Below are 25,400 nucleotides of genomic sequence, written 5' to 3' on the forward strand. Positions count from 1 at the left end.
GATTCCCTCCCATGCTTGGGTGAAGCTTGAAATACGCCCTCCTACTGGAGAGGCATGGGAGGGCACCTGAAGCGGGTAGTCACTGTTTTAGAGGTGTGGTACCACCTCTAGAGGAGGAGCCCTTCCCCCAGCCGCGAGGTCTGCGCGGCCCCCTTTGGTAACTTTGAGATGCCTGGCCTTGATTGTTAACCCAGGATGTTCCCAGATTTTTATTGTAGCCTGAACCGCTCAGGGAAGTTTGCCCGCGTAAGAGACGAAAAGGACTATAACCCCTCTAGCCAGCGGGTTTATTGGTTAGCTGGCCCAATGACTTCAGTGTATCGTATTCCTCTTTAGCAGTTTTCAAGGTGTCTTCAACGGCCTTTCCAAAGAGTACGTTGGGCTCAATGGGCATATTGAGAAGTGTGGCTTACGTCTCTTGCTTGAAGCCGGATTGGCGTAACCAAGCGTGACGCTTAATAATGGTTCCTTCTGCAATAATTCTGCCTGCATTGTCTGCGGCATGAAGATTACTCTTTAACATGCAGCTTGAAACTGCCCTGCCTTCTGCCGCCACGAGGGCCAATTGTGTCTTAAGGGGTTCAGGGGCTGATGACAACAAAGCAGAAACCTCATCCCTTTTATGGCAGTTATAACTTGCCAAAAGAGTGGAGTTATTAGCTATCCTCGCCTGAAAAGCAGACGAAGAGGCCACTTTCCTCCCCATTGTATACAGCTTCTTATTCTCCTTGTCTGGAGGCACCTCAGAGGTGGCTAGGGGTGTTCCTGCTCTCTTCCTTGTAACTACATGAGAGTCAGGCTTGAACTGTCCCCTGATAAAGAGAGGGTCTGATGGAGTAGGTCTGAAGAGCTTCTCTATGCAGGGGTTAACTGCCTGCGTCTGGTTAGGTTTTTCCAGCGAGGGTTGTATCATTCGCTGCACAGACCGCAAGAGGGGAATGAACTTCTTATCCCCCAAAATATCGTCAACAAAGTCCTTGTCTTGTTGAGTTTCCTGCGTTGCTATCTGGAAATGCTCAGCCGCCTTGACAAGCACGTCATTTAGTAGTGGCTGGTTACTTATAGGTGAATCCATCACAGGAAGATTCTGATTGACGGGAGAGTCCATGTTATACATGTCTGGATCTGGGTCATCATCATCCCCATATGAAGGATCTGCGGCCTCTTGAGATACATAGAGGTCCCCATTGTCAGTGTCCGGGTCATACAGGTCAATGACTTGGTGGGCGGGGGGGGTCTTGCTGCGATAGAGTAGCTAGGGTATCGGCAAGACCTTTTTGAAGGAGGTTGAGAAGCAGTGGCCAATACAGGGATCTGAGAACCAGAAGCCTCTGTCGTGGGTGGGGTGGACTGAAGACTTAAATTAATCAGGGTCTTTTTTTTTTTAAAGTTTGCCAAGGTCATCCTTCTCATGACCCTATCAATATCCTCACATGACCATAGGGCCGAGCTAGGAATGGACATAGGGTCCAAAGGAACCCCCGATCTTGACGAGTGGATGTGACTTGAGGTGAGGGTTGGGCCTTTTTATTTAGGGCCCCCAAATCAAATAACTTGGCAAATGGTGTTGCTCAGATGTAATTTATTGCTCACAAATGGACTAGGGTATACATGCTTAGGGTCCAACCTGTAATTGCCCAAAGGGCAACCACACAAACATTGTACTAACCAGTATTGAGATGCACTGCTGATTTCAGATAAAAATGATTGGCACACTTATGGTGCTGCAATAGTTTACAGTAAAGACCAAACCTTGTTTTTTTTGTCATCAACTTTGTGATACCGTGCCCAACAACCTGTGTGATGTTGTAACGCTCACCTGGTTCCCTCGGAGGCGCTGGTCTTGGGCTGGGCGCTGCAAACGTCTTCAAAGTTAGGCGTAGGGTTCGTTTGGCTCCCGGATTTGGCCCCTTGCTCACCGAAAGCTTGACCTGCAGAGTGAGGTGTCTGCAAGTGGAAAATCAAGGTATTAGTGGCTGGAAGGATGGGAGAAGTTCTAGCCCCTCTCTCCCTTTCTCCCCGTGGTACTCAGATGATTGTTGTCCTCACCTTAAGTAAGTGAATGTTGAGCTCTCCATCCTGCGTCTTGTGCAGGGGCGCTGGGTCCAGTTACTTCACTGGATGTGAGTTCCGTCTCTTGATTGCAGAGGGAAGGTGAGAGCGATGCCGCCGTTTTGCTGCACGAGCGTGACTTGTAAGTATTAAAGTTCTCCTTGGATTGCTCTCTTTAAATGTCTTTTTCCTTATGTCTATGTCTTTTGCTTTTAGGATGCTGTCGATGCCAAAGAAGATGCTCTCCCAGATTCGTGGCAGAGAGCGTAACAAGAAGATGGTGAATTCGAAGGCACGTAAGTAGGAAGACTGCTTTAGGGCCGTAGAATGCACCTTAATGTCCCCTTTTGTTTTTACAGGTGCCGGAATGCAGCGCGAACAAAGTTGGAGCAAGCGCAACACAGGTAAGCAGTATTGTAACTGAACGTTACTAACCAATGTTCTTTGTCTTTGCAGGCCCGATGCCGGACGCGGAATGCAGAAAAGAAAACGACTTGGATGCTGCCGATGGCTCGGGTGAGTTGAAGCGCTAACTTTGCCTTTGTCTAACCTGTGCCTTTTGTTTTGCAGGAGCTGCTGAAGATTGAAGATTGGTTCCCAGCAGGTAATTTTCTTAACTACAGGATCCGGAGCTGAAGATTCGCTGGAGCTGACGCGGTGAGCGTCCTGCTGCAGATGCAGAATAACGCGAAGCATGTGGTACCAATCGGGTGTGGTTTAAATAGCCCATAGGAGTACTTAGGTGTCTTCTTCCACCGCAGCCGCGCCCAGGTAAAAGAGTTCCTGCTTCCAGAAGAGTTCCAGCATCAGTGATCCAGGGAGTGGTGCCTGCCCCACCCAAAAAGAAAAGTAGTCCCTGTTAGAAGAGAGTAAAGCATCATCTGGCTGGTAAGTAAGCAGCATGGTCTGCTTCAGGTAGGTTCACCCAAGCACTTTTACACTTGATATGAGCCCGGTGCTTCCTGTGCCGGGACGGGTCCTTACTATGAGCCTGGCACCACCGGTGCCAGGACAAGGTCCAAAAGGTCCCTATTGGGACTTGCTGGTGCCGATAAGGCATGTTATGAGCCTGTTTCCAAGGGTGTTGGGTAGGTCCTGACTCCTTGAAAGCAGTGGTCATGACAGATGTACTCCCCACCGACCCTGAAGTAGCCCTTTGGATTTTGTTACCATTTGAAGACCTGCAAAAGTGTTCACTCTCACTGCCAGAGACCTCCCCATTAAATAGGCCCTGCTGCGATCTCACTAAAAGGCAATCCCGCAGTCATGGCTGTTTGCCCTGGCTGCCCCGTGCCCAACCCCTACTGCCCTGGGCCTGTGGTAACAACTGGAGACATTCTTTGAGCATGCAATTCATTGCAGGTTTTAAAAATAATAAAAGCATTATTGCTAGATCAATGTCTTCTGTTATTTAAAGTGACCCTTATATGTAGCTTCTGAAGTAAAAGCACATTGGTAGCTTCGACAACATAGCCAAATATATATAAACAAAAAACAAAAAAAAAGCAAACTAAATATGTTGCAAAGACAACAGTTCACTTCAGTCAGCAAAACACAGTCGCCATTTTTTGCAATGAATTCCACCAAGAGATTGTGTCAATAACTAATTAAACAAACATGCTGCAAACATTTTGCTCCTGGAACATATGTGTTAAAATGCTCGGGTTAGAAACTGGCTGTACTCTACCAGGGAAAATCATTTATTTAAATACAGTGAAGCGGATGGGGAGGGCTCTGCGATCTGTACACTCTCAGCGATTAAAGAATGGCCTGTATGTCAGGTCATTCACTAAATGCATTACAAATAATTACATGGATCACTGAGCTGCGCCATCAGCTTCACTTCTAAATGGACATTAGTTACATGGCAGAGTCCTCTCTCACAGCGCAACACCACACGCTCGACTGTGTTCCATCTGAGTCTGTACCCCGAGTGATGTGGTGATCTCAGCATGGCATCAACATTACGAGAAGATGTACTCTGATCAAATTAGGGTGTCGCGGGAGCAGACTGCAGAATGGTTATATGAGGAATGCAACATTATATATCGGGACAGAATAAAGACAATGATGACTCTGCTGATACGGAGGACATTATTTGGACAACGGAGGAGCTAGGTAGATGCAAACCACAGGGCATTGACTGACTTACAGTGAACCTTTTTCAAGAATATAAGCATCATTTGGCCTCTGGCTTCTGAGGCGAGGACATTATCTAGAACAATCTAGAACAATGCTGCAGGCAGTACTTGCGCTTCTCCCTAAGCCAAAAAAGGCTAGGCTAGAATTGTACTGCCCGGTCTCGAAAAAATGTGGACTTCAAAACACTGTGTAAAGTACTGGCACATAGGTTAGAGAAGCGATACATAAATAAGTGCATGAGGATCAGAAAGGAGTTCTCCCTGGGTAGAGTATGCGGCAGAACCGTAGGAGTCTTTTTGGAACTAGATACATAAAGTGATGGTCAGGCGGCATGGTCAGGCGGCATTGGCGGCTGCTAGCCTATACTCCCATAATTCATCTTATAGGCAATATATGTAGAATGTTTTATGAAAGATGGTCGTCAGTGTATGAGAAGTTTCACTGCCATACGTGGATCTAGTAGCAAGGGTCAGAACCTATGGAATGATATTGTGCAAATGGAAAGTGTTTAAGGACACCAACTAATCAGGAATGCCCCTTATTGCCTTGAATAGTTGCGCTAGTAATTGAATCTCTAGCATGCATGGTATGTAAATATTTCTGTGACTATGTGTGTGTGCAGGTGAGGTCACCAACAGGGTTTCTCTATACGCAGACAAGATTGTGCAACATGTCTCCAATCAAGAGGTGGTCATGGAACAACTAAAAGGGATAGCCGAGGAATTTGGAGAGATACACATTCTAGAGATTTAGGATCTAACTTTGTCATTTATAATATTCCCACATTGTTAAGGGATATGGTATTAACTGATATGGGGTTTAAGTATCTAGTATTTGGGGATTATGGTGAGGGCAGACTGAGTAGGTGTATCATTGTAATGTGTTGGAGAGGGGCACGTTGTTAAAATAGAACTCTTATTCATATTCCCACTTTCTACAGTGGGTAGAGTGACTTACAAACATTATAATTCTCCCCACAGAACTAATCAAGAGATGCAGATGGGGATTCCTAAAGTTTAATCTTCAGAGAGTTAGACCCCATATGTTGGTCAGGTTGCTATGGGAAAATAGCTCTGCTAAGGACAGTGTCAGCTATGATACAATTACCTTATGAGTGAGGGGGAGAGTAAAGGCTACCTGTCAGAAGAATTATTAGTGGGCTGTAATATTCTACATTGCTGACTGGTTTGATGTAGAGGGATGCGATTAGGTGGCTGCTACTACAACTACTACTTGACGAGTATTGATCTGTCCAGCGCATATGACCGAGTGCAAAGGGAAGCTTTATGGTTCAAACTTAGAAGTGGAAGTTACCCAAGGGCATACTAAAACGTATTTTATTGTGCAACACTTCGATCCAAATTAGTTTAAACAAGGAAGGCGACTCTCGCGGCCAACCTATGTTGGCTTGCGGCAGGGTTGTATCTTGGCTCCAACACATTTTAATTTTTAGCTCTCGTATATCGCCGAGTTATGGTAAAAGATTGCTTCCTTTCTGGTAAAACTGGGTAATTTAATCCTAAACGGACTGGCTGATTTGTTGTTTTTTAACTTAACCCTTATTGGAATCCAATTTAAATTGACAGCGTTTTCCACCTATGCCAAAAACAACAACCTAACTGTACATTTCCAGAAATCCAAAACACTATGAACCGGATGGGGGCAGGCTCTAAATTAGAGTGATGGGTCTCCCATTTTGGGGCTTACCCTATCAAAGGCTCCATCTAAAACAGAAGAAAAACATAGAAGTAAAGTAAAACCTTATTGCTCAACTAAAAAGGGTATACTTTAGATTAGCTAAATATTCCATTGTTCAAGTAATCATGTTTTACTCTTTATGCCTTGTGTTATTTATGGGTTAGAAACTATGTTGGAAAACTTACGTGAATTCTGAATTAGCTTGAAGGTCTTATTTGGAAAACCGTTCTCACTAGCACAAGCTGTTTTGTTTTGATGATATGTCATGAATTTGGACTAATTGTATGAAAAAAGTATGAATCCTCCAAATCGAAAAGCATACATAACATATATTCTTTCACCCGTAGACACAAAATTGCATATGCATCAAACACCAGTATTCAACAGGCAAGAAAATGAAATACAGGAAAAACAAATTAGTTCGAGGAAGCACAGGCTATTAGAATAGGCTTAGCATAGAAGGATAGAATAGGCACGTTATAAATGCCATATCATATCACACACCTAGTTCCCTCTGTCTTATGAAGTCCAGCCCTAATAATGTTGGGGCCTAGTGCCCAAAAAGTCACACGTTCCAACTATGGTTTCTTCTTGGAGGGTATTTCAGAACTGATGCAGTGGGCTGTGGTGGTGTTTTGAAAGTTCTTTAAAGTAAGATATTTACTTCCAGTCAGGAACGTGCCCTAACTCTATCCTACTCCCAAGTTAATGCTTGGAAGTGATGCTTAGCCCAGGTTGGACAACTGAAGGCTAGGGCAGACGGAGTTTAGGGATAAGGGCTCTACACCCAATGTTACCCTAAGGGAGACGGGGAAAGAAGGGAACATAAACAGGGATGTTCTCTTAGCCCCATGACTCAGATTCTACCAGGGGAACTGGCTTTGTTCGAGTGAGGGAATTCTAGGGATCGTGGACAGAGGTCACTTATCGTGTCTGGAGCTGGTCGCGGTTCTCACCAGACAGTTCCAGGCAATGTTTTAAAGAAGACCCCTAATGAAGAAAAGATGCAGACTTTGAAGTGCAGAGCCTTCACAACACCTCACGGGATTGCAGAGAGATTGTGCCAGTGGAAGTCACAACCGTCAGGCGGCAACAGGTAATCTTCCAGCCATGAACATAGAAGCAGCCCCAGCACAGCTTCCCTTGTCTCAAGAGGGCTGTAAATGGAAGGACAGGTGACTTATGGCGTATGCTGAAGATCTTGCAAGTCCCAAGGCTCTGCCCGGAATGAAGGCTGTAGCGAGGTAGCCGGGGTAGTCCATGGTTGCTTCCGAAGGTTTCCAAAGCACAGAGCCTCGATCAGGGGTCGATACTGGTTGTTCCCTCTGGTCTAAGGGTCGAAGCACCAACAAGGGTCTTCTGGGATCAGACAGAGGAGCAGGGCTTCACTGGGCCAATCACTGGAATTAATGCTGGTCAGCTGCAGGAGTCATCCTCTGGTCGTCCACAAGATGTTGGTCTTCATAGAAGTCTTGGTTTCAACGATCTCCCAAATAGCTGCAGGAACATTCCTTTTATCCAAGTTTCAGACTGGGAGCTAGCCCAAGCCCACCATCTGCAACATTCAAACTGCCCAGGTCAACACATCTGACCAGCAGCAGACTTTTGGGCCTCAGAGGATATGGACTTGGACCCGACAGTCCTAGCCCCCTTGTCTGGCTCACACACACAAAGCCCACTTGCCCGCGAAAACAGCAGCTTTCACAGGGATAGGGGTAACCGTATATGCCAATTCCTGACCTGGACTGTAGGAAGAAGGCCAAAGGACAAGATGACTGTTGGGTACAATTTCCATCTTGTGTGCAATTCTCCCCACTTAGTGAGTCCCCCAGCATTTTTTGCGAACTACTGGGTTTTTCTGACTCTCCTGAGTGGGAACCTTTTTCCTCACTCACTCATTCTTTTTCTGGTCACTCAGGGAACCCTTTTTGGTTAACTTTGAAGGAATCTGCTTTCCTCCATTTTCAATGGTATCTGTATTTTACTATTGCAGCACACAGCATCTTCTGTGCAGTGTTGCTGGGAGCTCCTTGAGCTTCCCTTTTTACTTTTATTTTATTTTCCTGTGCCAATTTGATGTTACCAGGATAGGGGGATACATGTTATCCTACCTAATCTTTTCTTTTGTGAGATCAGCCCAACCCACCTTATATGGAGGGCTGAGGGCATACATTCCTTTTCTCACCTCTCCTGTAACTTTCTAGTTACATTGGAAAGTCTATCTGAGTGGATATTTTCTACCGACTTTGTGATTTTTACATGCAGGCTGATGTCGCAGCTGTGGTAAAGGACACAGGGGTCACCATTGAGCTAAAGTGCGGCCTGTCTTTTCGCCAACTCACGATGGCTTGACCTTTCTCGAGTCTTCCTCTGCAAACCTGGGTGGGGGGAGCCGGCTCACTCATGTGTCTTCAACGGGCTCTGATTGGGAATCCTGCACGGAGGCGCCAGTGCACCTGGGAGGACAGGAAGCTTGGAGGACACAAACTCCTCAGGTGTTTGTCATCCAGTGTGTATGCTTAGATACAGTTCTAACTGGGTGCCTGGCTGTCCCTAAAGTTTGAATGTTGTATGCATGCTGATTAACTGAGATCCTGCATACATGGCGAGGGTCTTGATGCTGAAACCGGAGTCAACCACTGGAAGAACCATGGCGAAGGACGTCTGCAGCCACCTCCAGTAACTGCCAAGCCGACTGAGTGACCACTGCAGATCCAGCCCTTTCTTCTAAGCGACAGGGAAGAACCAGACCCAACAACTTCCTCCCTGGACTGGTGGGACTAACCAGTCTCAAGAGCATCTTCAATTCTGGGCTATCGCACGAAGTGCTGCGACCTTGCATTCCTGAAAACCTGACTAGCCTGGGACCTATGGCACTGCTGCAGTGCATCGTCATGTCAAGCACGGTTTCCGGCTGCAAGCATGTGGGCATCTTCCGGGGCCTACACAGACTTTATCCTGCTTGTAGAAGTCCCCTCAGAAGAGTCAAGCATCGAGAGAAGGAAGAAAGTCTGCCGGTTGACAACCGTTGCTGTTCCTAAGCCTGTGTCGAGTCTCCACAATCAAGTGCTGTGAAGATCATCTGCTGGGCATCCCTGTGACTGAGTCCGACAGTCTGCTCCAGCCAAAAGTTCTTCATCTAGCCACCAAGGCCAGATACCCAAACCAGAGCGGTCGCCTTACCTTGGGGACCACTCCGATGACATCGCTCTTCATCATAGAAGGTACCGTTTATCTCCTGGGTACTTATCTAGGCAGTTTACGTGCTGCTGTTCGCTCCCCCTAAGCTTCTTGAGTCACATTGGGGTGGACGACCCAACCGTGTTCTTCTGTGCCCAAGGACACCCGTTCTAGGGCCTGAAATCCTTCAGATGGCCTACTTGGTCCCCCTGAATCCTTTGAATAAAACTTTGTTACTTTCTACGAAAAGCTTCATCTGTGTATTTGACGACTTTGACAGTGTCTGTCTTCCTTTGTTCGGCCGTCCAAGGGTTACTGCCCCTCCCTAACCCCTCAGTGCCCCCATCTGACTTTTTGAGATTCTCATACCCCAGATAGGGTTGGACTTAAGAAATGTCTTTCCTAGAGTTAACTTACCAGTATTGCTAGTTCAGTAATTGTTGGTTAATGTGTAATTTGCTAACCTAAAACTACTCTTGTACTTACCAGATTATCATCTTAAGGTCTACTGTTTAAAATGAGTATTGCTAGAGCAAATATCGAGTGTAAATATCTGTGTGAACTGAACTGTTTTTACCTACCTGAATTGTTTTGAATTTAACATTGCCTAGTATAAATAATAAATAAGCATAGTTTTATATAACCACAGTGTGAAAGTGTACTTAAAGCTCTTTGTACTCAACTACAGCCCTTCTCCCTCCTAAAATAAGCCTGGCTGCTCAGCCATTGCTACCAAGAAATGTGTGTGGTTCAGGCCTATACGAATAGTTGAAGCCCTTTACCACAAGTGTGAGTCGTCTTCAGTCCTACCATAGGTGGACTTTAGTAAAACTCCCCAACAATGACCAAATAACAAGATAAATCTTGTGATACGTCCATTTTAGGGTGCTAGCCACCTTTAGTAACCATTCATGGAAAATACATGAGAAGAACATCACAAAACGGTAAAAATCACATATGCCACTAGTTTCACTTAGGCCCATCGGCAAAGTAACCAAAAAGTTATTAGGTAAAACGTAACTACACTTTACTATAAGACAATGTGTGCAATTGTAAGAATACATAAAGCGAAACACTCTCTCAGTACCGACAGTCTTAGGGACTAGTCACTTTTCTGATGAGAATGAGCAAAACAGGCAAGGGAAGTAAAGCAGAAGGCTTTGCAGACCTCCAAATGTCAGGACAGGTTTTAAAGGTAGGTATCTATGGAGGGAAAGGTGCAACAAGAAAAATATTCCTAACAGGTTTAATTTAGTAAATCAATGCCCTCAATATGCATTCATAACCCATTGATTCTAGCGAAAATGAAAAGCAACGTTTCCAGAGGCATAGACAAGGTAGGGCCTGAGCGGGCAAGGCCCACCCAAAATCGGAAAAATGCCCACTCAGCAGCATTGTTAGGGCATTTACAGATGTCAACGTTACTGTGGTGGGCCCAATTACATTAGCTTCAGGCCCCACTTGTTAGACAATCCGGTCTACGCATCTGAACGTTCCTAAGTGTTGGTGCTGTAATAAAGGTGTAGTGAACTCTCTACACATGTGGTGGGGACCTTTTGGCATAGGGCCACAGCTAAGCTGGTTTACGTTGTCCTGGCTAAAAGGTCATTGGCTATGGCTTGAAAGAGAACAGATGGGCTAGTTTTAAGAGATATATGGTTGATGTGAAGCACCAGACAATTGCAGAAAGACGCTTGAGCTGAATAGTAATGTTGGTGAAACCATAAGGTATACATTCTGGCATGAATTATTTGATATTCTTGATTACCTGTCAGCCCTTAGGCCACCATGAATAGTGACAGAATCTGTAAAATATCGAAGCTGTGAATTTCAAAGGACAAGTGAATATGACATAAGTGCAATGTTGGGTATTCTGGGTTGGTGGGAACAGTTGTACTAATGACAAGTAACTGATATTTGCATATAGGTACGTCAGATGTATATCTGGCATTTAAATTAGATTGTTGCATCGGGCCTACAAATGAAAAGGAGCAAGGTACGAACTTGATGTTGATGCAGAGCTATACCTCTCAAATATATAGTGTTATGCCTCCCTCAGTGTGAATTTTGAAAAAAAAACACATATTAATGAAATTAATAAAGCTTTTTCTTAAAAAGCGGGTTATACACATTAGTCTGTGTATGGCCATCTGTTACTAAATGGCAGATCGGCATTGGTTAACAAAAGCAAGTAAGCCGGAAACTCAGGATAGAGAAAGATGAAGTGAAAGTGGAAACAGAAGAAACCCAACAAAAATATACAATGTCAGTTTTGTATGGAAGAAAAGAAAATTAGGCAATGCAGTAACATGACCCAAAAGAATAGGTCAGCAAGTTAAGAGAGGAAGAGTAATACCAGTGATGCCTAGACTCAGATGGTCATTTTATGGCAGCAATAACCAACTATCTCAGTGGTGAGAAAGGCTTCAGATTTCAAAAGTTAAACTCTTCTAAAGAGTGTACTGTGAACAAACTGTGGACACTTAATTGGCTTCATAGCACTGCCCCATTTTGCCCTCCCACCATTAAACATACCCCGGGCACCACCACCCATTTCATTCCATTCTCCTCAGCTTACTCATTGGTTTGTGGGGAAACAGTCATAATCTAAGAGGAACTTGCGGGGTAGGCAACAAGGTATAATGATGCACATTATGAAAACAGATTTTCCTTCAAATCCAGCTACATCAGATTTCAAAGTCATATAACATGAATTAATCTTTTATAATGTGCTTAGTTCAGTCTTTAAGCATGGGGGCGGGATTCGAACCTGTGGTGCTCCGTGTTGCCACGCTTCCAAGACAAACGGGTTGCCCCTGAACTATCCTCCCAATAAGTCATGGTGAATCACTGAAAAACCATGAATCATGCAATAGTAAGTGGGCATACCTTAACAGGATTGCACATGTGAATCTCTCTTCCGTGTGTCTTGGAAGATAATCACCCATACCACCATTATAAAACAGCCGATACATTTCAGTAGGATTCCTTAAGAGTGTGTGCTTGGAAAAGAGAAGAATGCTCACCTATAGTGTAGGTGGCTCGTTTGGTTTTGTTTTAAATCAGAAGTTTACTTTTGATACACCATTTTAACTGCATCAGTATTTTACGGCTCAATCTGTTTTTATATTGCTAAAACCTACCCAAAACAGTTATAAAAAAAAATATAACTAATAAAGCCCACAGAATTTTTGGTGCATTTTTATTTTAAAAAAAGGTTGCTTTTCAATATTATAATGGCAAAATCGTAGTTCTGAACACGTTTACCTTGTTGATCAGCTTCAGCAGTTCGGGAGACCAGCGCACTTATTGCTGGGAAAGTGATACTGGACATTGCCGCAACAGCTCCTGCTGCCCACATCATCCTGGTAAACAAGTTTAGTGAAAGTTATACATGATGGTCACCCACAGGAAGTGTCAACACACAATGTTAATCTTCACCGCAGTATTTAGCAAAGTACTGATCACAAATTACATTTCAAGGCTGGTAATACTTTTACAGTAGGCTTTAAGAAGCATCATATTCACAGGAACGGTATGATCAGTCTTGAAAGATGAAAAGGTGGCATACCATTGATGAACGGGTTAATAACCTATGCTTCTTCTCTTTGTTAAGTCACTCCTATTGAAACGTAGCACAATACAAGTATGGCAACAATAAGAGTATGGCAGTCAAAGCCACAGAATGAAGGCACCGTCTTTATGCTGCTAAATACTTTTATTAACTCAACAAACACTTCAAATAGACCAATACATTCTACCAGGTGCTATTCTTTACAAAGAAATCAATGTGTTTTACATGTTAGATTACTTTCTCCCCACCATACTCTCAAAACGGTGCAAATTACATGTTCTCTCAAGAACAGTAATGATCTGAAATCTGTGCCCCAGAATGACACTGTGCATAATGCATCAAATCTTTTAATTTTCAATTACTGGTAGTTTTTCTCAATGCACCTTTTGCAGGATTTCTCATAGCAGGCTTATTACAGACATTTGGCTTTTGAAACATAGCTGTTATGATATGTCATTTATAACGCACCAGTCAAGTGTTTCAATGCGCGACAAGGGACAGAGGACAAGACAAATGATCTTACTAGGCCTTGTGTCATTCAGATCGTGCAAGAGCAAGAACGCAAAGGGGAAGGTGGGGGTGCCAGGGAGAGGGTGCGGGGAAAGCAGGGCAGCAATGTTCTGAGAAAGTGCAGCACAGGGCAGCGCAGCTTTGGGATAGTACAAGGAGGAACGGGACTGTAGAGGTTACCATTACAGCCCCTAAATGCGTGGAAGGCCAGAGCCAGTGCAAGGGTGACTGATCAAGAGAGAGCCTGGTATCCAGCAAGTCTCTAAGGGTAGCCAAACCACCAGTCAATGCAGCAGACAGGTAGTTCAAGTAGGTCAGCAGAGGATGGAGAGAGAAAGCAGAGAAGAGGTACGTTTTAAGCTGCTTCCGGAACTTCAGGTGGTCCGGCTCAATTTGCGAGGGGCATGGAGGCCATTCCAGAGGGAGGCACCTGCAGAGGAGAGAGATCTACCCCTCACTCTATGTCTGGAGAAGCGGCTGACCCTTAGAGTGTCGCGAGAAGGAAGGTATTTAGGAAGAGATTGTTGAATATAGTGTGGCCCCAGAAAGCCTTGTGGACAATGCAAACGAAGGGTCTTGAACATGATCCTTGCAGCCACTGGGAGCCAGTGGAGAGATTTCAGGGCTGGAGAGATACAGTCCCTGGGCTTGAGGCCAAGGATAACTCTCGCAGTCCTGTTCTGGATTAGTGGGCAAAGAGTAGCAGAAGGCAGATTGAGAAAGAGGCTGTTGCAGTAGTCCAGCCTAGAGAGAACCAGGGCTCTGGAGACAATGAGCTTCTGGGGGAAGGTGAGAAATGAAAGAGTGCCTTTTATGTGGTACAGCTGTTAGTGGGACTTACTGGCGACGTCTGAGATGTGAGGAGAGAAAGCGAGAGTGGAGTCAAAGATGACACCAAGGTCATTTGCCTCACAGGAAGTGGAAGGAAGAGAGCCCAAGAAGGGACAGCCAGAGTGACAGAGGGAAAGCGGGAGCAGGAGTCCCGATGTGAAAGATCTCTGTTTTACTGGTAATTAAAGCAGAGATCGTTGGAAGCGCACCAACCCTGAATCGCTGATAGCCAGGAATGAGCGAGAGTGGAGAGGAGGATGAGGGGAGCCTGAAGGAGAACGAGTGTCATCTGCATAACACTGAAAGTTGGAGAAGGTAGAGATCAGGTGGGCCGAAGGGGCCAAGTAAAGGTTGAAAAAGTGTGAGAGGATAGATCCCTGGGAACGCCATAGGTGGAGAGAGAGGTTGCAGGGAGAAAGGAACCAAGTTGGACCTGGGAGGGGTGGTCCAAGAGGACATCCACCCAGGGCCTGCTCCGTGATGCCCAGTTTCTCAATATGATATGCATGTTTAAGCACAAGTCACTTTGGGGTGCCTAGAACATTTTGTGAAGGTTTGTTAACCAATATTTTTCTATGTTAATGAAAGAATACATTTATTTAGATATATACAAGAAGCAGAGTATACGTTTAATTCTTTTGACTCCTTTATAATTAATACAGATATAATTCAATCACATCAGTTACAGAATTCTTTATCAATATTCCTATTAATACAGACCAATAACAGAGGGTCCATTTAGTGTTTTGATGGCACATTTTAGGTAGTTCAGGAGACAATACATTTCACTTTACTTAGCGCTGCCCTCTCAAGCCTGGACACTTTGGCACGCAGGTGCTCCAAAGTGAAAACTCTCCTCTGGAGCTCCCCAGGTGCCAACCCGTGGTGATCACTATCCTGGGGGAAGGGGAGAATCGCATGGTCCGTCTCACTGGACTTCAATGTGCTTTCAGGAGTGTATAACACCGATTTTATGAGCGACCATCCCTAGGTTCAATAGAATTACTTGTCACACTTGTGTTGTAGGTTCGGGTTCAGGGGGAGCTGGGCCTCGGGTGCAGTGACTTTTAGCTTTGGGATTGTGTTGGGCTAGACTGCGGGTCCTTGCTCCGGAGAGACTGTTCCAGAGGTCTTGAAGTAGGATGGCTCAGGCACCTCACGACAGCAGCCAAGACTCCCTCTCCCAACCCCCTCCAAGACACAACTGCGTGGCCGCAATTAAAATCATCCCATCAGGGCGAGTCCCTCGACGCATGTGGCAACAAAGACATATTCAGGAGGGCAAATCTTCATGCAGAAGAGCAGCAGCTGCAGGACTGGTCTAAGGCCGCAAGTCGACCGCCTGCAGTGTCCCAAGCTGGAACTTGCAACCGATACACAGGAGATACCTTGACCGAATCTCATCAGCCCACAGGGACATCTCAGGACATGTCTAAAGGCTTCCGACGAGAGAATATTCTTGAAGGTTTCTGGACTGGTTGCTCCCAGCATTCCAAGGGTCGAAGCACCGATGAAGGTCTCCTGTGGATCATTACAGAAAGCCAGGGCTTTGCTGGAACTTTGCTGGAGGCAATCGTCAGGTCTTCAGTGGGCTGCGCCCCTTCCAAGGGGGCTCAGCAGCAAACTATTATCTTTGGAAAGGCTGTAGGAGGTGTCTTTGATCTCAAATTCGAGTTTGGGGCAGCAATGATTTGCACCATTCAAACTGACATGGGCCCTCCGATCATGGACAGCCTCTTGCTTCATAAGTACCCAGCAACAGACATCCCCTGGCTGGATTGTGTTTTGGGACAAAACAATCTCAACTCCCACATCCGGCCAGGATGCACACACCACCATTTTGCTTGTGAAAACCAAGCATAATCCTGGAAAAACTGCTTATCATATAAGCCATTCCTGAACTGGGAAGGTAGGAACGTTAAAGGACAAGATGGCCAAAGGAAAGGGTGAAAAACACTGGGAATGGCCGTTTTGTGTATATAGTACTCAAAATGGCATTTTGTGGTAAAACATGAAAGTGCATGCAGTAAGATCGAAAAAACGCTGCCACCAGCCTGTCTTGGATACATCAAAAATTTCATAAAAAGTGTTACACATAAATGAAGTATTAGCCAAAACAAACAAAACCATTCGAAACATTGCCGGTTCTGTAAACGCAAGGATCAAGTGGAATCAACAAGGCATCTCTTATGATCATGTTTAGCGACCCAAGAGAATTGCACGATCTTCCTTGGTCACGTATTTAAGGATCAACGCTGTTATAACGAGGACGACTGGTGGGTAAGATTAATGAGCGGTGAAAAAACCAGTTGGGTGATGGCTGTTGTTCGCTTCTTTGAAAAGCTTAGCCTAGAAAGTCTTACAAGGAACTTGTACCACAGGGGTCGGAAGAGCCCACTGGCTAGTCACACTGTGACTCTTATCACGATGACCTTGAAAAGACTGAACGTGAACGTTGATCCGATGCAATAGACGTTTTAAACGGATTAGGACATACGTATTTTAAAAAATCTTGTTGTATACTTGTAAAAATTGTTTTACAGTTAAATCAATTTAAAAAAAAGTGTTATAAAAGAAGAACAGAAAGGAAACCCCTGCAGAAATTCCCTGTAAGGTGATGTGTGCTGCAGTAAACCAACAAATGAATCTCAAAAAGAGGACAGGGCCCCTCTGATTGGTATCCATACAGGCTTTCCAGTGCCCCCAAAAGAGGATTAAAGCAAGGGGAGTACAGCAAAAAGACTACTCGCCTCAAATCAGGATAGGGTCCAAGCCAAGGTAGCAAAAAAAGTTGTTGGGGGTGGGGGTTTCATTGGAGGGAAAGCTGTAACAAGAAAAGCCATGCACTTGGTAAATACTCTTGGGGCAGATTTCAATCTGAACGACAGTGTTTTGAATTGATAATGGTGCCCAACAGTAAAATCTCAGGTGCATGTGGACTGGGCAGGGGAACAACGCATCTTCCATGTTTATGGGGACAATAAGTCCCTCTCTCTCTCTCTCTCTCTCTCTCAGGTACAGCAGGACCTATCAGAAGGTAAGCACCCAGAAGGATTGTTTTCTTGAACTTGTTTGGGTTTCTTAGATTCAAGATTGATCAGGGTTAAGGCTGTGTAATCAACTGAGTGAATGATAGACTGGTGTGTCACCCAAAATGAAAGAAAAGACTTTCCAATGGTATCAGTAGCACAGCAGTCAGGCTTAACTTCATACAGAGTCCAACTCTTAGTATAGGTCTGTACTACCCAAAGGTTTGGTAGAATGGCAGAGCAGCAAGGCTGATCTTATGAGGATATGAGCTCAGTCAATACATGGGCCCAAGAAACTTTCACACACTCGTAGTTATAGTAAAATAGACATGTATCTTATATACACAAGGTAAAGTCATATTCAGGTATGTAAGTACTATTCAAGCTAATCAACACAATAGAAAACAGCAGCACTTTTTCAGGCGAGTCAACCAATAGTATTGGAATGTACCAGTCAGGAATACAGTTCAAGGATAGTTCAATTCACTCATTAAAGTCACTCAGACAATGTTCTGCTGTAAGGAAAAAGTTATTCAGCACCAGTAATAAATAATTACTACTTTGTAATACTTTCAGATGATTCAATACTTTAGCAGTCCACTCTCTAACTAGTTAAGAGTTCTTCAGAGTCACTTGAGGAGGGGTGCAAAGTAATGTGCAGCAGCAGAAAAGAAAGTTCCACAGGGTACTTCAATTACATTCAAGTAGGATGCTTTGGTAGAATAAAAAAGTTATCGGGGACTTTGGCAATTACTCCCTAAAGGCGCACAAGCTTCAGGCTTAGGCAAGTGGTATGGGTAAACACCCAAACACCGGACACAGCACTCCAGTAACACAGGAATGCCAATTAGCAGTAAGCAAGAAGTGTACTACTCTGAGCCCCACAGTGCCTGAGGAATGTTGAAAATGCAGCTGGATTCTTTCCTATGCAGCAGCGGTGAACCCAGTCTCCTTTTCCTTGGCCGTGGTGACTAAAGGAGGGAGACTGGAAGGGATGTGGTAGCAGCAGTCAAGAGAAAGGACCCTCTGCCAGGAATTCTTTCTACACACACACACATCGGTTTGTGGTTTTGGCGCCTTTGAACAAGCTCCACCAGTGAATGATTATTGCCTGGTCGATCTGCCTCGATTCTCCGGTCCTGCACTCTGGTAAGGGGACTGCAAGGGGAATCTTGTCTCTGGAGGTCCAACTGGAGTTCACCAAAGTTCTGGGAGGATTCGCCCACTGGAAGACGGTGCACTGCAATTGGGTTGGAGGTCCCCTGGTATTGGTGGTTTTCAGCCCTGGACGTCAGGGGGTGGCTCATTCTACAGGTTGTCTTTTGGCTAGTTGGTCCCACCAGCCAAAGGGAAAAAGGAGTCTTCTTCGGAGCGCCTCTTTCTATTTAAAAACATGGTCAGGACAGCAGCAGACTCTTCACGGTTACTGGAAGGGTCTGCCAGCGTCTCTGGTAGTCTTCTGCTTTGGATCTTCTATTCCAGTGGTCGACTTGCCTTCTGCCTCAGGAACCTCACCTTTTATCAGGATTTCCCCATTCATCCTCTGAAAACTCTCCCTTCAGTTTACAGAAAGGGGCGGCTGGCTGTCCAATCAGGACAGCAAGCCCCCCCCAGTGGGAACTGGTTCCATTCAGGCACACCAGCAGGCAGAACACAGGGGAGTTTTGGGCTCCTCCCCTGCTTCCTGTCCTCAGAGACACACTTGAGCCTCGCTGGCTACACAAAAGGTTGCCCTCAAAGAAAACTCACATCAAGACCCCACCCTTCCAGGACGGCAGAAGAAGGGCCAAGAAATAACCACCACACAAGAAATGGCGAAAAAAGAAAGGAGCCACTATGCTGTAACATATGTGACCCTCCTGTGCATAGTTGCAGCTGTGAATACAGCCTGCAGTGGAAACTTGCACAAGTGTCAGTAGAACACGTCCACTGCCAGTGACTAACTATAGAGTTGTAACAGGAGCAGAGAGGTGGGGGTTGCTATGTATCTAGCCCCCTCAGCACTCCACATAAGGTGGTGTGTGCTGATCTCTCAAAAGGAAAAGCTAGGTGGGATAAACAGTATCCCTCGATCCTTAAGAACAGTATTTAAGAAAAATAATAGAATATAAAAAGGAGAGCCCAAAAGGCTCCCAGCAACACTGCACAAAGGGTGCTGTGTACTGCAAAAGTGAAACACAGATGCCTTTAAAAAAAAAAAAAAGTATGGCGGAAAGCAAAACTCCATAATATCAAGTAAAATCTACAGAACAGGGTTCCCATGATTAGAGCAGAAAAGAATGAAGGGAAAAAGGTTCCCCTAAGTCAGGAAAACAAGAAAGAGGTCCAGATGTCCAGCAAAAAGTGCCGGGGATCTCACTAGGAGGGGTAATTAAGCGCAAAACTGATAAATGTCCCTAACAGTCACCTAACAAGAGAGAATGTTCCCATTCTAACATCCTGTAATAACCTAGCATTAACACAGGAGATCAATGTCTTCACTTCTAAAGTTACCAACTGTCACCTATGAAACGTACCTACTGTTCCATATCTCTTAAATAGATTATAAGTCTCGACAAGAGACATGGTGTAAATGCCGTTAACCATAAGTTGTCAACTCCCTAATCAAATAGCAAGTATTGCAAACATCACTAAAGACGCTTAAAGCGACACCATCTTGAAACGCCTGATGTACAAGATCGAGCAAAGACATAATACATCTATTACATAATGTTACAGAACAGAACCAAATACTGATGTAAAATCAGCCAATTCCCAATACACCAACGTCCTAACACGAGAAAAGCAGACATAAAAGTGGCACACCCCACATGGTTCCAATGCAGAAGTTCTTCCAATTACTTAACTATAAGGTGAAGTGAATACTACGAAAGTAAACTACCACCCAATCAGTGGTATTATCTGAAAGAACTCCCTGTAGTAATAACTCTCCTCTCACTAAAATGGTAAATGGTATCATGTTTAATAATTATTTTTTGTGAAGTGAATCGGCCATTTGCGCAGCATCGAAAAAAAAACTGGATATGCTCAACACCTGAACATAACTTGAGTGGTGATATTCTCACAATAGTATAGGAATAATAATACTGAGTTGCTTCAACATTTAGATGATCACAAATTCACAGAAAGCAAATCACATTACAGAAATTCAGAATCCTTGTCAACACACAATGTTCACAAAAAACAAGCTATGTTCTTGACTTATTACTCTCAGGTGACGAGATTCCAGTTTACGGATCCAAAATACCCCTCTTCTTAATAGTATTTGTACTATATCGTTGCCTCTAGGTTGAACACAAACAGGTTCAAGGATTACAAAACGTAATATGCATTTATTTTTCCTGAAAGTGTACTATGACAGGAGATGTCAAACTCCTGGTGTGTTCTCCCCATCTTATTTTCACCTTTCTAGTAGTCATGCCTAAGTAATAAAGTACACACATGCATTTAATCTCATAAAAGATGTTTTTAGTATCACAGGTTGATCTGTGTTTCAAGGATATCACTTTGTCTGTATAAAGATGTCGTATTGACTCTCCGCTCATCACATTATTGCAGTTTAAGCATGGTAATGTACCGCAATGGATCTGACCACTGTCGCAGGGTTCTCTGAACCTAGCAATGACTAATCGGACTTTCAGATAATTACTTTTTTTGTATGCAAAAGTCAGCAGATCCTTGAATAGCAATTGCAACTCTGGGTCTGTATGTACAATTTTCTAGTTATGCAATATACAGGTTTTTTTAAAAACATTTTTACTCAGCTGGGAATACGCAGTCACATTGATTAATTTAAGTGCTTCCTTAGGAGGCCTTTCATTCAACAACTCACTTCTATCTAATAGTTCTACTTTCCTGTGAGTTTGTGCCAAGACGACTTATCTTCGTGTTCAAGCAATGAATATCAGTCCTGCTGATTTCGCATGTGGACCTAATATGCAGATGCATAGCATTAATATTCAAAGAAATCCAATAGTTCTGTATCAGACCCCTTCAAAATTCCATAATGTTGTCTATGCATCTCTTATAACAAATCAAATGACTGGCAGTATGGATTATTGAAAATATATTGATACTCTTAAGTGATACATAAACTTATTCACATACACTGGGGCCATGCTGGCTCCAATAGATGTACCTGCGCTCTGCAGGAAGAAATATTCTCCAAATTGAACAAAGTTATCCATAAGAACCAACTTCAATAAAATCAACACAAAAAAAAAGAAAATCAAGCATTGCACATAAAACATGTGCTCATAACAGTTGTTGAATGCGGATGTTGTGAACTGGGGAAGACAAAGTCCAACACAGCCAGGAGGGCTGCCAAATTCCAGGAGATATTTTAGACAGTGCCTAGTCACTAGGCACAAAGGAGAGAAAGAGGGAAACAATAGCACCACAGAGGAACAAATGTATATCCTATACAGGATAATATACAGATACAAAAATAGGTGAGATGTATACATTCAGAAACATTTGAAGTGGAAAAAGGGAATCCTTTTTTTTTCTTCTTAAAAACATCTTTATTTTGTAGGGACTGACAAGAGACCATACAAAAGCAAAATAAACAGGTTAGAAAATTGAATCTTTAAGCTAAACAGCACTCCCTCCCTTTCACATCTATTTTAAAGTCCGGCAATGAAACTCAGCTCTTCAACACTGACAATTGTGGTGGCCCCAAAGGTTGTTCCTGAAATACAACCCATTCCCTTCACTCACCACAGCCAATTCCTCCAACCTAACACCATTTTCATTGTCGCTGCTCCATAGATTTCTCCCCAATCTGAGTCTCACATCTGCCCCCCTTTCAAGTTGCTTCCCTTTCATGCTACAAGCTGCTTTCACTTCAGTTCAGCCTTCCACCTCCCGTGTTGCTGGAATGAGCCATGTCCCATTTAATTTAGGGGTGTTTTTTGCTTATCATTTGTTTCAGGGTTATTACCCTAAACCCGTGGTACCTCCCAAATGACACAACACCATACTTCTGTATTCACTCTTACGTCATCTTTCCCACGTCCCATCCTTTTCTTTTGACCCTTTTTCAGTTAACAGGGGACGACACCACCACCCCGTAAGCCTAGCTGGCTTTTCATTTCTGGCATTCATTTTTGAAAGGCCGTTCGTCACTTACAACGCTGGAACAGTGAAATCACAGATGGCAAGACTGGGGACAGGGGAGTAATGAAAAGACTAGTGTTATGATGAATTTTCAGAATCTACCCTGAGGGTTGATTCCGAGAGACCAAACTATAATGATGAACAGTAAAGGCACCGATGTCTAGCCAAACCCAGCCTAGGTAGGGTAGGGTAGAACAGCGGTATGGTTTAGACTTAGGAAGGGTGCAAGAGTGCTCTAGGATTACAATTAGAAAAAACAGTAGTCCATTAATTACGGTTAGCGATAAAAGTATAATATACAATTATTAATTAGGCCTTAAGTGCCAAGGACGAGAATGCTCGTCCTTTTTCCATAGACTTGCATAGTAGCCTGGCACTTAAGAGGTTAATTGCACTCTAAACATATCAACACTTTAAATATTGTTGCTAAACTATTATCAAAATACACATATATATTCACTATTGAGGTGTGGGTGTTCTGAGTAGAACCCCTAAACTTGACCTTTCAGGCAGTTTCAACAGTTAACATAATCATAAGCAATACGTTCAGTAACTGAGTGTAAAGCAAGTGAAGAGGTACAAAAACAGTTGATATAAAACTAGTAGACACAATTAAGTGCTCAAGTAGATAAATTAAACAAAACACTTATGAGCAATCCTAGAATAAGTCCCCTATCCTTAGTAAGTCCAGACCCTATATGAAATGTGGCATTGTGCCAAAAGTCATCAGTTACACATGTGATTCTGTTCAGCAAGCTTTAAGAATGGTTTTCAGCAATGCTAGTGGATGCTGTTAAAGAGTTCTAGAAATAAGGAAAACTTCAGGTAAGTATCTCTTCCAGTCCTAAACACTCTAGGGAAGGCCCAGGGGGATCCCTGACCAGTCCAACACCAATCTTAGTCAGGCAAGGGAGACATAGGGCCAGATGTTCATGCCCATGAAACCCTATTGCACTGGAGGATTAGGGGCAGGAATAAGTTGTATAAATTACAACCCCACCAGCACCCCTTATTCGGATTTTTCCAGGGACCAATTCAGGCGTTCCCAGATCCAACCGGGCCATCTTGCTTCGCAATGTTACCGGTCGAGGGAGAACCAGGTGCCGCTGGTGCAGATGCCAGTTTCGGCTTCAGGATTGGGTCCGGCTATTCGGTTCAGGCTCCGATGATATGGGTTTACAGACGGCTCAGCTCGACATCCTTGGCACAAAGCGATGCAGACTTCTACAGGACAGGCAGCCCCAGGAGTCCTCCAGGACATGAAATGGGAATCGACGGAAGCCACCACTATCGGGTGGTGACAGGTGATCTTCGGTTGTTGAACTAAGGAGCGGGCCTTGCACTGCTGTTGTGACTGGAAGGCAAAAAATGCAGGAACAAGTGACTTTTAGTACAAGTTGAAGATCCTCCAAGTTCAAAGGATGCACTCAGAAAGGCAACAGCTGCAGTGAGTTAGCCCAGAAGAGAGCTTGTCAGTACACTGCCAGAACGTTGTACCTAAAATTACGCAGATGTACATTACCACTCACCGAACTGTTGCATAAATGGAATAGTGTTGTCTCCAACAAATGTCTATTGTGTGAGGAAGGGACTGAGAATGTGGTACACTTTCTGCTTATATGTTCTGGCTACTTTAAATAAGGAAACAATATTTAAGGCTGCTGTTTTGGGTGAGAGCGATCAGAACTGCTCAACAATCAATTGTTCTCTGCCGTAACTCCAAATGTGACTTGGCAGACAATTCTGTAACTAGATATCTTGTCTGGGCGTGGAGAAAAAGATCATATATAACTAAACCACTAAACAGTGACCCACTTAAACCTTAGCCTCTTAGCTCCTCTGCCTTGTCAATTGAAGATTATATGGCTTAGAGCAGTGGTAAAATTTCATGCCACTGCAAAGAAACTAAGTGGTAGACAGCTGGCTAGCTGTAAAAAGTTCTGTTTGGGCTTGAAGCAAATGGCTGTGTATGTCCAAAACAATGTTTAGTTTACCTTGCGTAGTTGACACTGATTATTAAAAAATATGTATCTTTAAGTTATATATTTTAAGCATGTTCTTAGTTTAAAACTCTTAATGGCTTTTATGGTCTGTTAACCGAAAAGCTAAATAAATTGAAAATGCTACCTAGTGTGAGAAATCGCAGAACTTTCTCACATTTAACCCACTTAAGACCACCCCCCCCCGGGGTAACCAAGAGAAGGTTAAGAATTCCAGATTCTAACCCCGGGAGTGAGACTGCAAAGGGGTTCTACTGGGATGGAGGGTCTTCGAAGAACGGAAGTCGGGAGTCTGAAGATGAGATCTGGCATCCCGCTTTTCCTAAGCCTGATCTATCCCATCTCCCCCTCTACTGTCCTAGGATATTGTCACGCATGTCCTACCTGACCCCAATACCTTCTGTCGAACAATCAAACCCGGAGGAAAGCAAGGGAATATAAAACCCCCTTTTCCAACTATAACATAGACTTATCCTCTTGTCCCTTTAATATCAAACTACTGTGAGACCCAATCTTTTCCTTCCTGTTAAACTCATGTACTGAGGGTTTCAGAGTAAAAGAACTAGAACCACCTTATAAGACACAATCTTTGGCCCCCCCTGCCCCACACCCCACAAGTATCACTCTAGTACTGTGATGAAGAAGAGTACATTTGGGGAACAGATTTCCTATGAGAAAACACCACTATGGTACTGGGACCAAGATGATGCAGATAAAGGCAGATCAACATCTTCATAGGCCATGTCCCACTAACCAGGCCAGGCAGAGTCAAGCAATTGAAATCCACCATGCCCAACTTGAAACCTATTAACTCTTCGAGAGTACAAAAGGAACACTAGCAATCAGCAAACAGAGCAAGTTGGGAGGAGAGCTGAGGAGCCGTGACTCCCCAGGACCAGCTGGAAGAAACAGGGAAGCTGAGACGCTGAGGATCTGTGTGAGGAAGCATCCGGGAGAAGCGTGGCCAACGACTCCTGTTTCCAGCAAAGAAGAGAACTCCAAAGAAAGGAGCAGGGAGGCGTGCTGATCCCTTATAACATTGGTCAAATTAAATGCTTGTTCCCCTAGGCTAGAACAGGAGCCCAGGAGTGTCTGAGGGGTAGGTGGGGAGACCCTGACCTCAGATACCAAAGACAATAACCGAAGAACGAAGAAAACACCACCAGTGAGTGAAGCGCAGTGAGAGCCTGGTGAGTAATGAAGTAAGCGAGCAAGGTACGTTGCAGTCTGAACGCGCAGGACTGGCGACATGTCGGGTGAAATTGA

General features: G+C 44.2%; 1 protein-coding gene across 1 annotated transcript in view; it reads right to left on the minus strand.

Moving 5' to 3' along the window:
- MFSD14A (major facilitator superfamily domain containing 14A) overlaps positions 1-25,400 on the minus strand; it is a 561,753-nt gene that overhangs the window by 136,626 nt on the left and 399,727 nt on the right. The window contains exon 10 of the mRNA XM_069641591.1: positions 12,340-12,437. Within this exon, the coding sequence (XP_069497692.1) occupies positions 12,340-12,437 (98 nt within the window). The remainder of the gene's footprint in view (positions 1-12,339; positions 12,438-25,400) is intronic.

Source organism: Ambystoma mexicanum, chromosome 1q, assembly GCF_040938575.1.
Source record: "Ambystoma mexicanum isolate Mex_15411 chromosome 1q, UKY_AmexF1_1, whole genome shotgun sequence".
NCBI classification, from domain to species: Eukaryota; Metazoa; Chordata; class Amphibia; order Caudata; family Ambystomatidae; genus Ambystoma; species Ambystoma mexicanum.